Genomic DNA, 14,611 nt, shown 5'->3' with positions numbered 1-14,611 from the left:
TCAGTGGGGGCCTGCTGTCCACCGGGTGCCGGGTGCTGGGGCACAGGATGGAATTAGATGTGACCTGCCCTCATAGGGTTCCCGGTCTACTTAGTGGGCATGCAAGGCCCCCCACTTCTAAATGCCCGTTTCTGTATTAGGTAAGGGCACTGAAGGTACCACGCTGGCCAACCCTGAAATCTCAGTGGCTCAGCACAACAGAAATTCCCAGCAATTCAATGTCATGTTCAGGGGACCGCCCTGCACATGGCGATTCTGGGACCCAGGCACCTTCCATGTTGTGGCTCCAAGGTCACTGCAGGGGAAGAGAGCCTGGAGTGCTGTCTAAGGAGATGTGTAGGCCAGGACTGGAGGTGACATGCATCACTTCTGCCCATATCCTCTTGGCCAGAACCAGGCGATAGCCCCACCTAGACAGAAAGCAGCCTGGGAAAGTCGTTTCTGGCCTGACAGCCCCTTTGCAGCAGGCATTCTAGCCTGAGAAAGAGAGCAGGGGTCTGGTGGACGCTGGCCAGCGCTGCTACAGGTGGCTGGGGGAGGCATTAAGTCTTCTTGTGACCCATGCATCCCACCGTTCAAGTCTGCCTTCAGGCTTTCTTTCATCCCCTTTTCCTAGAAGCGAGGGGAGCAGACGGTTCTGACATGTACAGGGCGAGACCTGTCCAGGGCCGTCCTGAGCCTCTCGCTCCACCCCTGACACAATGGGGGCCTTCCTCCCTGCTCTCGGGAGTATCTGCTGCCGGTGAGCCCGCATTTCCAGGGGGCCCAGAATAATATCATTTATGACCATGAGCAGGTGCTCAGAGCAGCATCCTGCCGGTTTACCGCCTTCGCCACTCGGAGACAGGTACCAGCATCGCCCTTATTTTCCGGATGGCGAAATTGGTACATAGCGCAAGTTGAGTAACTTGACCGAGGACTTGGAGAGCCTGAACTTCTGAGTCCGGAGCCCAGACTTTAAGCGCTACATAATATAAGCCACGTTAGAGCCGCACGCCGCCGCCCACATCCGGTAATGGGCGCGCTGACCTTTCAGCACCCGGCTGCCTCCCCAGCCAGGGACCACATCTCCACCCTGGGGCCTTTAATAATGACATGGACATTTTCTTGCTGCCTTAACACAGCTCCTTCAGCTATGAAGGTGTAAGTGTTTTCCTCTGAGCTCCTCGGTCAAATTAGCCAGGCCCGCTCCACAAAGGTGGCCTTAATTGGATCTAATTTCCCAGACAGGAGGAGCCATCTATCATGCCGACAAGTTCATGTTTAAAACTTTTTAGAGATTAATTTCTTCCTCGCCCTGCCAATTAATCGACACCTCCCCAGCAAGGAACATGGCCTGGTGGGCCGACCTTTGCCAGTCTTTTGTTTCTGGCCTTAGTGACTTCACGGCCCTGTCCCCACCCCCAGCTCCCCGCTCAGCCCTGCGCAGGTCAGGGGACAGGCCAGAGTGGCAGGGAGGGAGATGTGAGGCCATCTGGTGCAGCTCCCTTATTTTATGGTAGAATAAACCGTGCACAGAGAAGTTGAGTAACTTGCCTCAGGAGGCACAGCAGGCAAGGGGGATAAAAATAATGGATGGTATCCACTCCCTGCCTTGGGGAATTCTCAGAGTCTGGAGAAGGCAGTAAGCGTTTTCTGTGTGCTGGGAGCTTTACCCATAGCTCTGTTGATTATTTAATTATTTAATCCTCACAAGAGCTCTGGTTGGAAGGCATACTAATCTCCATTTTACAGATGAGAAAATTGAGGCTCGAAGAAATTAACTTTTCCAAGGCCAAACGTATAGAAAGGGCCATAATCGGAATTCGGATCTGGGCCTTACTGTCCTCAAAGCATAGCTCTCTGCCACGGCCCAGGTCAAAGGTACACAGCCTGCCTACCATGTGTGAGGCTGGCAGGGACCGGCTCACACCTGCTCCCGAGAGCCAAGTTCAAGCATCTCCTCCACTCCTTGTTCCAGGCCATCAAGTCACTTACAGTGGCCCTGGTGGGACTGTTAACACCATGGAAATCAGCAAATGCTTGCTTTATTTATTTATTTATTTTTGCTTCCTTTGGGGAGCCAGTTATCAAACACCAGCACACCACTCCACGCTACCAGGGGGACCTCCGTGTTTCAGTTACACCAAAATACAAAGAAAAGCCAAAACAGACCGATAAGTGGTCAGTTTTAAATGTTTGTAGTTAATGGAACAACTCGCTTATACACTAAAAAAAAAAAAAAACACCTCAGGGCAAGAGAATCATGTTATAAGGTCACTGCGGAAATTATGACTATTCTGAATGCGTTATGGGTTGACTTGCCCAGTAATGAGTCACCAGTGTGAACGTGTGTAAAACACATCATCCGTTTCGGTGTCGTCTCTGTTTTTCTGTGACTTTCTGAACAAACAGTGCCAGGCACCGTTCTAAGCCTTCTGTGATGTCGACCAGATTAATCCCCCGACAGCCCCTTATTACTTTTCCCTTTTGACCAGATGAGGAAACTGAGGCACGGAGGATTTAAGTAACAAGTCCCAAGTGACAGCGCCAGTAAGATCATGTCAGAAGTCTGAAAAAGAGGTCTTTTGTGACCGAGCTTGAGGCCAGGCTGCTCCCGCCCTATTCCCCAGCTCTTAGCCCTCTCATCCGCCTGCATTGTCCCACACACAAAAATGCTTCCCTGTCGGGGGGTTATATTGCCATCTCGGAGGTTCCGGTTCCCAGGGCATGCGTGCTACCTTCTCTCCCCTCAAGAGCGCCACCCCACACCCCCAGCATGTGCACACACACGGAGACACACTTGCACCCACGCTGCCACATCGTGCCCATGTCCCTCACTCTCTCCTTCCTTCCCTGCCCTCTCCCCGGGCCACCCCATCCCTCTGTCCTGCAGGCGAAATCACCACCACCTCCCTGCTTGACCGTGAGACCAAGTCTGAATACATCCTCATTGTGAGAGCCGTGGACGGGGGTGTGGGCCACAACCAGAAAACCGGCATTGCCACTGTGAGTGCCCACCCCTCCCGTGCCCCCTGCTCCCCACCTGCCGCCCAGGCGCTGCTCCCCAGCCCATCTGCAGGTTGCACCTGTGTCCTGATGCACTGGGAGGGGGGTGAGGGTGACAGTTCCCAGCTCACCGTCAGCCAAGTTCAGCCCTAGGGCCACTGCAACTAGGGGGCAGAAAGGCATTCCCACCTGGGACATGGGGGGGCCCAGGAGGGACAAATGTTCCTCCCCTGTCCCCAAAAGACCAGCTGGGCAAGTCTGGATGAGCTCCAGAGACCCCTCCCTCGGGGCTCCTACAAGGAGCAGGTATTCCTGCCAGAAGGAGTGGATCCGAACAGGAAGCAGGGCCCCTGACCTGGTGCTGAAATGATGCCTAGGTTTCCCTCCCATGAGTAAGTAGGACCCATCAAGGCCCAGAACCCCCATCCAAGGCCTTGCCATCCCACCAAGGTGCCTCAGATATAAGGAGCTAGAGAAAGGATATCTGAGGGTCCTGATTGAGCTCTAGGCTGCAGAAGAGATAGGGGGTCCAGGGGGCAGTGAGAAGCAGGAAGCCACCTACGGAGAGGAAGTAGGAAGACCCACTGACAAGTCCCTCTAGCCACCTCCCCTCTTTGATCCTACTTGATTTCTCTGGCTCTCCCTCAGGAGCCCTCCCTGACCTCTCTGCCTGGCCCTTACCCTACCCACAGCAGCTGTCCCCCATCCTTGCTTTGCCAGAGGGGTGGGGGTTGGTGTCGGCTGGCCAGGGACTTGGCAGAAAAATCCCCAGAACCCCATTTCATCCTGGGAGACCGCTGCTAATAGGATTCTGAGCCCTATAAATAATTTACCTGGGTGGCAAGTGAGCAGGGAAATTGCTTGGCTCTTGGCTGAGACTGATGGAATCTCAAGGGATCCTGCCAGGTCCCCGACCCTGTCTGTCACCTTCTGCCAAGCCTGGATTGGCTGAGAGATGTCCCCGGTTACAGGAAGAACTTCAGGGGTCATGGCATTCATCCCTCTGCTAAACTGTCTCCTCCTGGAGGGAACTGGCTCTCTGCTGCTAGAAAGCCCAGGGCCTGCCCCGAGGCCCCCAAAGTGGGTGGAGCCCATGGAATTCTGGCTGAGATGTCCCATAGGCCCCAGAGTGTGCTCTCTCGTGGTCCCCCCACCTCCGCACTGCTCAGCCAGGCTCCTCCCCCTCTGTCCCTCGTGGCCCTGCAGGTGAACATCACCCTCCTGGACATCAATGACAACCACCCCACCTGGAAGGATGCCCCCTACTACATCAACCTGGTGGAGATGACCCCTCCAGACTCCGATGTGACCACGGTAAGTGGTGGTGGTGGGACAGCAGAACTGCCAGGCTGCCCTGCTCGGGGTGTCTGCCATTCCCGCGTGAGCCCTACGGGCCGGCCCATGTGGGACCGACGGACTTCCTGTTTCCCTCTGAGCCAGCCCATGGAGCAGAATTCTGGAAGCTCTCTTGCGTAGTGGAAGGTAGTCAGAGGCTGGGGAAAAGCCCTCGCCTGGTCCTCAGAGGCAGTGGGCTTCTTCAGGCTTTGTCAAAGGGAGCGCGAGCAGCTCAGGGACAGCGCTGAGGCAGCTAGGGCTGGTTCAGCTAGTAAGCACACTTGCCAAGGCTGTGTCTCCGTCTGTGCCCACAGGAGTGCCCCCACCCTCCCTGGCAAGGTGCCAGCCACCTCCTCAAGCCATACAATGTAGGCTCTGTCCCCCACCTTTCCTTCACCGCTACTGTCCCCAAAGGCAGACCCCAGGGCCACCCCAGTGGGGTGTCTGAAGTTCGCCCAGGAATATTCCAGGTTTGCCCATGCCCCTGTGTACGCTGTGTGCAGGGATAGGACTCAGACTGGGGAGCAGGGGAGATTTGGCCAAAGTCTCAGGAGTCTGGACTGGAGCCAGCATCCTGGGGAAGATGAGAAAAGCCAGGGTTGAGCAACCCCCTTGATCGGCTCTGGGGTTCACACGTGTGAGGTCGTCTCCCCTCACCCTTGTGCCCCATTTGGTTTCATTTGAGGTGGTTTTTCCCCAGGGTCCAGCCCCAGAGCCACTGAGCCAGCTGTGACAGACGTGAACCTGATAGTCCGTGGGAACCCCACGTACTGAGTGCCGCAGTGTGCCGGGCGCTGCCCGAGGCCTCCTCCTGCATTTGCTCTCATCCTCATCACGATCTCACGGGGCAGGTGGACTCAGGGCTCCCGTTGGGCTATGGAGGAAACTGGGTCTTGGAGTTTGAGGGGTCTGCCCAGGGTCCCAGAGCTGGTAAGAGGTTGTGTCAGGACTTGAGCCCGGGTCTGTCTGATGTGGAAACTACCCGGCCCAGCCCTCCATCTCTGCTGGTTCAGGGTGTCCTGGCAGGTGGCTGAGGTCCTGAGTACCTGGAGAACGTGGGTGGGATGAGAGAAGGGAGGGAAAATTTCACATCCAGCTCTTCAGGAAGGTTGCCCCACCCTGGTGAGGCCTAGCCTCCCCACCCCGACCCCTCACCAACCACAGCCAGTAGGGACAGAGTCTAGAAGGGGGAGGATGTCAGTGTCAAAGGGAGCTTCCTGTCCTCCTTTCCACGTGTTCAAGATCTGAATGACTTTCACCTGCGGAGTGGGTCCTCTCCCAGAGATTCCAGTAGGGCCTGGAATCTGGTTTTCAAAGGCCCCGGGTGAGGATTCTTTCAAGCAAAGGACCGGGTGTGGAAACCACTACCTTAGGCTGGTTCCTCCGCTCTCTCTAGGGCTCGAGAGCTTGTGGGTACTCTCTGCTGCCATCTCGTGGGCACTTGGGGTTTAGCCAAGACAACTCCCCCTCTGGGACCCCAAAAGAGCCTACCTCGGAACACCTTTCTGGTCAACTCCTACCTTTGCTTTATGTCTCTGTGAAAGTCCTTGCAGAAGGAACTGAGGGGGGTGTCACTTGAGACAGGTGTCTCTGGGAGAAAATGGCTGCATGGGACACCAGCTGTTTTTGAAGAATCCACCTGCCAGACCAAGAGGTTTGCTGGACTGAGACTGCACTTGACCTTGGGCATTTCCCAGGATCTGGTCCCCAGTGGCCCTCTGTGGGTCTCCAGCCTTCCTCACAGCCTTCTGAGCCATTAGCAGGTGTGGACAAGAGGCCGGAGGCCTGCTACCCAGGGCTGTCACTCTCCAGGAACCTCAGCAGAACTTCAGTGGGCCCCTGCTGTGTGCCAGGCCCTGTTTCCGCCAAGCTCAGGAGTACAGGGAGCAGCAAGGCTCCCTTCCATTTTCAGGGAGCTTTCTGTCACTTTTCTGCTTGAACCCACCACTGGTTCCCATCCCACCCTGTGTTAGAGCCACAGTTCTTCCGGAGGGACATGCCCCTCCTTTACCTCCAGGGAGACGGACATGTGAACCCACCACTCAGTAAGGGCATCTCAGGGCCGTTCCTCCCCTGGTGTGGGGCGGCTACAGGGTGGGGACCCCCAAGTGTTTCCATGTCTGAGACCTGAAAACAAAATATCGTGACTCAGAAGTTCAAACAGAAAAGGGCGAACTCAAAATTAGAACTTGTTATATCAAACATCTGCCAAATATATTATGACAATTAGTGTTTGAAAAAATTTCATTGCATTTAAAGACAAGTTGTAGGTTAGATTTTCTAGAATTCTTAAGAATTTTCAGAATTCTCTGGAATTCCCAGCTATGTTGAATGGTGGCCAGGAAACTAGAAATCAAGAAGCCCATCTATTAGTCCAATTTGTCATGGCGAAATAATTTCAAAAGGAATAGTCGTAAAATCTGGTTAAATTTTATGGTTTGTAGGCATTTATATGTGGGTATGCTGTAATACCAACGGGGGCTCTGTGAAGCCTTCTAAGGCCACGCAGTGGCCCTGGGTGAAGTGGGGGCTGTGGCTGAGATGGAGAAAGGGAGTTGGGGAGGGGCAGCTGACCCAGAGGTGATGTCAAGGAGGAGGCCATGTTTGCATAGGGGCTGCCCACCTCCGACACCTGTCCCACCACCTTTCCCACACTCAGTGCCCCCAACCATGCATGCTGGCCTCTCAGCCTCCGGAACCCAGTAAACTCTTCCTCCCCTGAGACACTCTGCACAAGCCCTTCCCTCTGCCTGCAGAGCATTCCTCTCCCTCTACCCCCCACCCCTGCTTTTCCCAGGGCTACCTCTTTCTCCTCTACCTGTCCCAGCCTAAAATCCCGCTTCTTCGGAGAGGCCCTCCCTGACCACCCTGCCTCACATAGCCCTGCCCACTCTCTACACTGTTTCTTCCGGAGCTGATCCCACTTCTGCGTTTATTTCTTTATTAGGTTGCTAGCTTATTCTGACGCAGTGTAGCTTAGTGATTAAGCGGGCAGCCTCTGGTCCCAGAATGTCTAGTGTCTAATCCCAGACACATTCCTTACCAGCTCTGCGACCTTAGGCAAGTCACCTCACCTTTCTGTGCTGTAATTTTCTTACCTAGAGAATGGGGCTAGTAGAAGTCCCCTGATAGAGTTACGGTCCGTATTTAACCAGCCACCCGGTGAGTGATAGGTGAGTGATAGTGGTGGTCACCACGCCTCCCCTGCAGGAATCAGAGCCGTCTTGCTTGCTGTTGAACCCCGGTGCCTAGCGCAGTGCCAGGTGCATTGTAGGAATTCAAGCACTGGCAAATGCTAGTCCTTGAGGGATTGTTCACCTTTCTTCCTCACTTTACCTGGCCCCCCAGCTCTGCCAGGCCAGGTCGGGTCTTCCTTGTCAGAGGGAGATCAGGGTGTGCGCCCCACAACTCTCCCAAATGCCAATGACTTGTGAGAGCTGTGTGTAGACAAGCGTGTGCCTGCATCCCGGTGCCCTAGGAGCTGTCCCCGCGCGTGTGTCGGCGTGCACGTCCGTGCACCCAGGGCATGCACCTGCCCCGTTGTGAGCTTGCAGCGTGGCCCTTCTCCGTTTGCAAGTGAGATTTTGGCCCACCCCTCCCTCCTGGCTCCTGCAGGCTCCTTCAAGGACCTGGCTGATGGGCATTGATTTAGAGCCTTTCAAAGCCCTCCAGCAAAATAAGAGAGGGGAGAGGGAGAGAGGAAAACGACAGTGTGACACGGGAAATGAAGAGGGAGAGTGCTGAGACTCTGCACAGTTGCCCCGGGAGGGGGAGTCTGCAGGAGGGGCCACAGCCGGCAGCCTGCTCCTGTGCCCCCACCCTGCCAGGGAGTGGGCCGAGAGGTGGAAGCTGGGGACCAGCCCCCACCTAGGGTCCCTTGGAAGCAGCTACCCCAGGCACCCTTGGGCACTAGCACTCAGGGGCAGGAAGAGAAGAGAACCCCCCCCCCCAATCATGTAAAACTGATCTCCGCATATTCAGCAACAAGCTGCTAGCCAGGAACAGGTCGTTTAACTGCTCTGTACCTCAGTTTCCCCATCCGGAAAAATGGGAATAAGCCCCCCCCCCCCGCCCCAGAGACGCGCTGCAGAAATGCAAGGCTTGCTGGTTGCCTTTGTCCAACAGTGGAATGACTTGCCTGGCTGAAGTGACACCCAACGTGCCTAAGAGCCCCGCCTCCTGTTGTGAATGCAGGGGTCCCCTTTTAGAGACTGGGGAAACTAAGGTGACCTGCCCCATAGCACAGCAAGGGCCCCTCGGGCCTTCCCCGCACCACTGCTCCCTGGTGCAGCCTGGTGCACCCGCTCCCCTCCCACCTCTCTCAGGCAGGAGGAGGCCCTGTGGGGCTCAGGGCTCAGTGCCAGCTCGGGCCTCTCTCCCTGGCCACTCCAGATCCGGGGGCTAGATGGGGGCCCTCGGCCAGGACAGCCCATCTGTCTGTTCTGGTCTGGTGGCCCCAGAGACACCTCCGGCAGGGGACTAAGCCAGAGGAGGGACAGATTCTGCTGCCAAAGCACAAAATGCCCCACATCAAGTAAGATGAAGGGGCTGATGAGGCCAGGCTGTCATCGCCGAGTGTCCTGGAGTTAAGAATGACACTGTCCTGATGCGGCCCTGGGGACTGCGGTCACCACCCCCCTGCCATTGATCTTGTCCACCTCTGGTGCCACAGTGAGCTCTGCAGCACAGGGCAAGGGATGAGCTGTAGAGCGGGTACTGCTGCCGTCCTGGGACCCTGGGAGGCCTCCAGGGTGGGAGCTGGGTCAGCCTCAAGGCCCGTGCTGTGTGACCTTGAGCCTGGCCCGTGCCTCCCTGAGTTCTGCCTCCCCTTGGGGGTGGTACATGCTAGAGAGGTTTTCTGCAAAGCGGGAGATTGGCAGTCGTGGGGACGGAGAGAGAAGGGGTTATGGCCGTTGCCCTGGGTTAGGAGGGCACTTATGGGTGGGGGGCCTGGAGAGTTAAAGGACCTCCCCCTTCTCAGGCAGGGAGACTCAGCCCCCTCTCTCCTCCAGCCTCCCCCCCCACCCAGCCCCACAACAGCCCCAACTTGCTGGGACCTACGCTCTAAACCCGGGTGGCTTGTCCACGGCTCCCTTCCCCTGCCCTGTCATTCCTGGTGTCACAGAAGCCTAATTCTTTTCAAATTGCCTCCTGAAGAGTTCAAAGGAAGGAAGAGAAGGTTTGAGAAGGATCCGGTTCCCCAAATCCAGGGTTTCAGAGTCTTCCCAAAGCTCAGCCAAAGGTTCAGGCCTCTTCAGCCCTTCCCAGCTTCCCGAAGAATTCCTAATCCCCAAAGAATTCCATGATCAGGGACCTACTGGGCACCCCCTGCTTCTCCCAAAGCCCACGAACGTGTTACCCCACATGTCTGGAAAGCAGTGACACGAACATGTGTGGACGGCGTGGCCTGCTGGCTGCTAGCGTGGGGTGGGCTCCGGAGGGACAGCAGGGCCGCTTCAGGCTAAGAGACCTTGGGAGCCTCGCTGAGCCTCGTGCGTGAAATGCACATCGTTGTAGATCTCCTCACGGGGCTGCCCCCTCCCCGGGGTACTTGTACAGGAGGGCCCGGCCTGAGTGAGCTGCGGAGCGCTTCCCATAGACTGGTGCGTGCCAGGGGCCGCTGCTACACATCAGAAGGCTGGCGCTTAAGTGGGAAAAGGGCCTGGCCTAAGGGTAAGACTGAGGGGGTGAAGAAGCCCAGGAGCTCCAGACTTCCACTGCTGACCCATCCTGTGAACGTCCTGCCTCCCATCCCCCAGCAGCCCACCTACTGGAGCCCGGAGGGAGGGAGGGACTGGAGCGTGAGCTCAGACAACCTGGGCAGGCAGCCCGGGCACGCCGGGCTCAGTGGAGGATGGGCTCCATCCTGGGCAGGTGGTGGCCGTGGACCCGGACCTGGGGGAGAACGGCACCCTGGTGTACAGCATCCAGCCACCCAACGAGTTCTACAGCCTCAACAGCAGCACGGGCAAGATCCGCACCACGCACGTGATGCTGGATCGGGAGAACCCCGACCCCCGCGAGGCGGAGCTGATGCGCAAGATTATCATCGCCGTCACCGACTGTACGTGCCCCCCGCAGCCCCACACACCTTGGCGGTGGCCCCTGACTCTCAGGGTCCTGGGGGCCTCTCCCGCTGACTTGTCCTCCCTGGGTCCTGAGGCCTGGGTACAGGAGGGCTGTGTCATGATCACTAAGGATGCGGTAACACCCACCTGCCAGTGGCGGGGACCCCAGGGTACCCTCAGGGGGTGGGGGTGGCTGGGGGTGCAAGGCCCGGGCTGCTCCCTGGAGGGAACCCTGGGATGAAACGTCACTGAGCCTGCCTCCCTCTCCCCACTCCCCTTTCTCCCTGTCTCTTTTGCACCCCTCTCTCCCTCTCCCCGGCGCCCCCAGGTGGCAGTCCCCCTCTGAGAGCCACGAGCAGTGCCACGGTGTTTGTGAACCTCTTGGACCTCAACGACAACGACCCCACTTTCCAGAACCTGCCTTTCGTGGCTGAGGTGCTGGAAGGCACTCCAGCCGGGGTCTCTGTCTACCAGGTGAGTTTCCCCTTCCTGGCCTGAGCTCCTGATCTGTCTCCCTCACCTCATCTCACCCAGCCAACAAGAGGGCAGAGGAGGCCCTGGGCACCTAGCAGGGGATGCCAGCCGAGATCACCAGACAGGACACAGTCTGTGCCAGGCTTGGAGAGCCAGTGCTCTGAGAGATGTGATGGAAGGCTTCCTGGAGGAGGAGGGGCTTGAGCTGGGTCTTAAAGGACAGGTGAATTTGGATGGTGGAGGGAAAGTGCCAAGGGAGATGACAGGATTCTGGGAAGCCAAGTCAAGCAGGTACTGATTATGAAAGTCTGGCCCAAGAGCCTCAACACCCCAAGCCTGTAGCTGGTTCTAGAACACAGAGAAGGTTGATGGGTGTCACCCAGGTGCCCTGCCTCTGTAGGCAGGTCACTCTCCCTTCAGTCCCAAGGCGGGGGGGGGGGGTACTCACCCCACTTGGCAGGAGACTTAAAGAGACTTGGGGCCAAGAAGAGGTAGGGCCTGATCTTGAACCCGGCCCCTCTGCCTCCTGCTCCATCACCCTCTGTCAAGGAGGCCCTGAAGGGGCTCATTCCGGAAGGATGGTGCCCTTTAGAGATGCCGGAAGGCCCTCGTGATTAAGAGCATGGGCTTTGGAGCGCACCCAACATGAGTGCGGATCCCAGCTCCTCTACTCGTGTGCTGTGTGACCTAGAGCAAACAACCTCACGGGGCCTCGGTTTTCTCACCTGCGAAATGGGGCTCCTACTCGTACCTGCCTGGCTGTGCCGTGGGGATTCAGCCAGACACGCATGTCCAGCAAGGTGGTACTTGGACTGCGGGAGATCCAGGGTGGCTGACGTGCTCGTTGTCAGGTGTCTGTCGTGGGGTTTTTACCTGAGGCACAGCGGGATCCAGTGGCAAAGGTTTAGCCTGATCCCACTCGAAGAAGACAGGGTTGTCGGGATGCCACAGTGGGTAACTTTGGCGATGCCCTGCAGGCCTGCTGTGCCTCAGTTTCTTCATCTGTGAGAGGAGATTAGCAGCGGTCTTTGAAGGTCCCAGGGAGCCATCTCTCCAGCAGGACATTCTCCCAAACGCCCAGCAGGGGGAGCTGCAAGCCAGGGAACTGCAGCCAGTCCCTGAGGAGCAGTCCCCAAATGGGGGGGGGGGGTAAGAGAAGCAATGGGCTCCCCCCTCCCAGCCCGTTCTCCAGGGGCTCAGAGACAGTGCAGATAGCGCAGCTTCTGAGTTCACAGAGGAACTGGCTCAGGCGTGGAAAGACGGTTGAAGGAGCTGGAGCATTTAGCTTGGGAACCGTCCTCAGATACAGGAAGAGGGTTCTGACAGGAGCCATGCATTCCCCAACCCCCCCCACACACACACACAACCTGGACGGATAGTGATTTCCGTTGGATGGGTGTTAGAACTTTCTCCAGGAATTAGCACTGTATGCAGGTAAATTAGAAGTAGTGAGCCCCCCATCCTGGAAAGCATTCAAGCTGAGTGGACACCCTCTTGTCCAGCTTGTTGGATGTGAGTTAGAGTAGATGACCTTGACGTCTTTCACTCTTTAGAGTCTTGGCCTAATCCAAAGCTTCTATTTTAACTGTTCCTCACATTTGCTCAAAGGGTTTGAATCTTCTGTGAAACTTGCAATGTATCAGGGTCTTGAGTCAGGAGAGCTCTCCTCAGGACTGGAGGAGCAGATGGGAACAGTGTAGGGATCTGGAAGGTGCTTGCCTACACATGGCCTCGAACGACGCTTTCAAAATAATAAATCAAGTGACTTAAACACTGCGCCTTTCCGTCATCTTGTTGTCTGACCAGCAGCCAGGAAGCCTGCTAGAACCCGATGCAGTTCGGAGCCCTGAGCCAGCCAGGGTCCAACTGGGGGGGCTTGCCAAGGAGGAGAACAGGGTGTTGAAGGGGAAGGCTATGGGGAGCGAGGCTCTCGTTCTAGGAAGTGCCTTCCCCACCCCGCCCCCTGGTCCCACCTGACGTATCTGGATGCCTTCAGCTCTGACGTGCTGTGCTCTTAGCATCTGGAGAGGGGCACTGGGCACAGTAGTGGCCTGGCCCGAGGCGCTGAGGGAAGTGGGCGTGTCTGGCTAGAGCTGAGCGTGGGTCAGTGGGAAGGAGGGGGGGTCCTGCTCAGGCGCAAAGTCCTCCTGCCCCCACCCCTCACGTGGCCCCTGCTTTCCGTCAGGTGGTGGCCGTCGACCTGGACGAGGGCCTGAACGGGCTGGTGTCCTACCGCATGCAGGTGGGCATGCCCCGCATGGACTTCCTCATCAACAGCACCAGTGGCGCGGTGGTCACCAGCGCGGAGCTGGACCGCGAGCGCATCGCCGAGTACCAGCTGCGCGTCATGGCCAGCGACGCGGGCACACCCACCAAGAGCGCCACCAGCACGCTCACCATCCGAGGTGAGGGGCGGGGGTGCCTCCTACCACGCGGTGAGCGCTTGGGCCCTGGAGCAGTGCCGGGCCGGCTGGGGAGCCCACGACCGCTGCTGCTGTCCCTGTCTGTGGGGACACAGGGTGCCTTGCTAACGAGGACACCTCCTCAACCATGCCATTCAGCACAGTGTTTGCCTCCACCAAGTCCAAAATGCCAGCAGAGCCTTCTCCCCACCGAGCCACTGCCTTCAGTACCCCCCGGGGCCTGGACCCACTGCCAAGGTTCCCGATCCCTCCCAGCATCTTTGAACCTGGCGAACAGCAGAGAGGACTTGCGCAGGGGTGGGTGGGGCCCTCGGGGTTAGCTGCAGGCAGGGGAGGGGCAGGGCCAAGGCCACTTAGGATTGCTCCTCTGTTCTGGTCGTATCTTTAATCCTTGGGACAAAGCAGGGACATTGGCTCGAGTTGCTGCCAAAGGGGCAGCACTAACCACAGGGAAATTAAGTACAGAGCGTGGCGGGCAAGATGGGGCCTGTTCTCTGGCTGCTGCCGGCCTCCGCGGGCTCGGGGCCGGTGGGGGTTAGCTCCGTACAACCGTGTGCCCTCCTTAGTCACAGGCTATGCCCAGGCGTTCTCTCATCTGTTGGTCCCACGCTTGCCTTGTGGGTTCCCGGTGCCAGTGTGGGGACCCGCTTGTGTGCCAGTGACTGCAAGGGAGGTGCTCAGTCCTCTCAGAGAAGCTTTTTCTCCACGCCTCCGCAGAAGCCAGGTCCTTAAACAAGCCCATCATTTCTCCTGGTGTTATCACAACGAGGAGCCAAAGTGGGGACGTAAGGTCATTTCACTGTGAAGATTGTCCCAAGCCCCATCAGCTGAGAAAACAAATCTTTAAGGGAAATTAAACTTTTCTTGCAGGGGGGTGGGAGTAACCCTCAAAGCCAGCTGTTTTCCTGGGACCTCATGACAGACTAGGGGTGGGCCTCCCCGAGACCCCAACCCTGCCACCCACTTGCTATGTGACTTGGACAAGTGACTCAACTGCTCTGAGCTCCTGTCCCCTCCCCGATCTGCTGTGTCTAAGAATGCCTGCCTCCTGAGGGTGTTAGGAGGGGCACACAGGGTGCTGCCTGGGAAGCACTTAGCACAGGCTCGACGCGGGGGAAGAGCTGAGATGTCACGGTCCTCGCCGTCGTCCTCACCGCTCTTGTTGTGAGGCACGTACTGGAGAGAGGCCCTGGGGTTTTCTCTCCTGGCTTGGATGCCCGCAGCAGCGCCGAACCGCCCGGGGAACAGGGCCGTAGGAGGCCGAGGAGCTCTGGTCAGCTCTGCCCTGACCGTGGCAGGCGTGGGGCCCTCAGCTCACCACCG

General features: G+C 57.6%; 1 protein-coding gene across 1 annotated transcript in view; it reads left to right on the top strand.

The window, feature by feature from the left end:
• Positions 1–14,611, top strand: part of LOC103668017 (cadherin-23) — a 264,181-nt gene that overhangs the window by 240,933 nt on the left and 8,637 nt on the right. Inside the window, exons 20-24 of the mRNA XM_040624110.1 lie at positions 2,876–2,988; positions 4,195–4,302; positions 10,198–10,387; positions 10,720–10,865; positions 13,051–13,270. Of these exons, the coding sequence (XP_040480044.1) occupies positions 2,876–2,988; positions 4,195–4,302; positions 10,198–10,387; positions 10,720–10,865; positions 13,051–13,270 (777 nt within the window). The remainder of the gene's footprint in view (positions 1–2,875; positions 2,989–4,194; positions 4,303–10,197; positions 10,388–10,719; positions 10,866–13,050; positions 13,271–14,611) is intronic.

This window comes from Ursus maritimus, unplaced genomic scaffold, assembly GCF_017311325.1.
Source record: "Ursus maritimus isolate PB19 unplaced genomic scaffold, ASM1731132v1 scaffold_7, whole genome shotgun sequence".
NCBI classification, from domain to species: Eukaryota; Metazoa; Chordata; class Mammalia; order Carnivora; family Ursidae; genus Ursus; species Ursus maritimus.
Note: the sequence above shows the minus strand (reverse complement) of the source record. Positions and strands in the feature narration are given on the sequence as shown.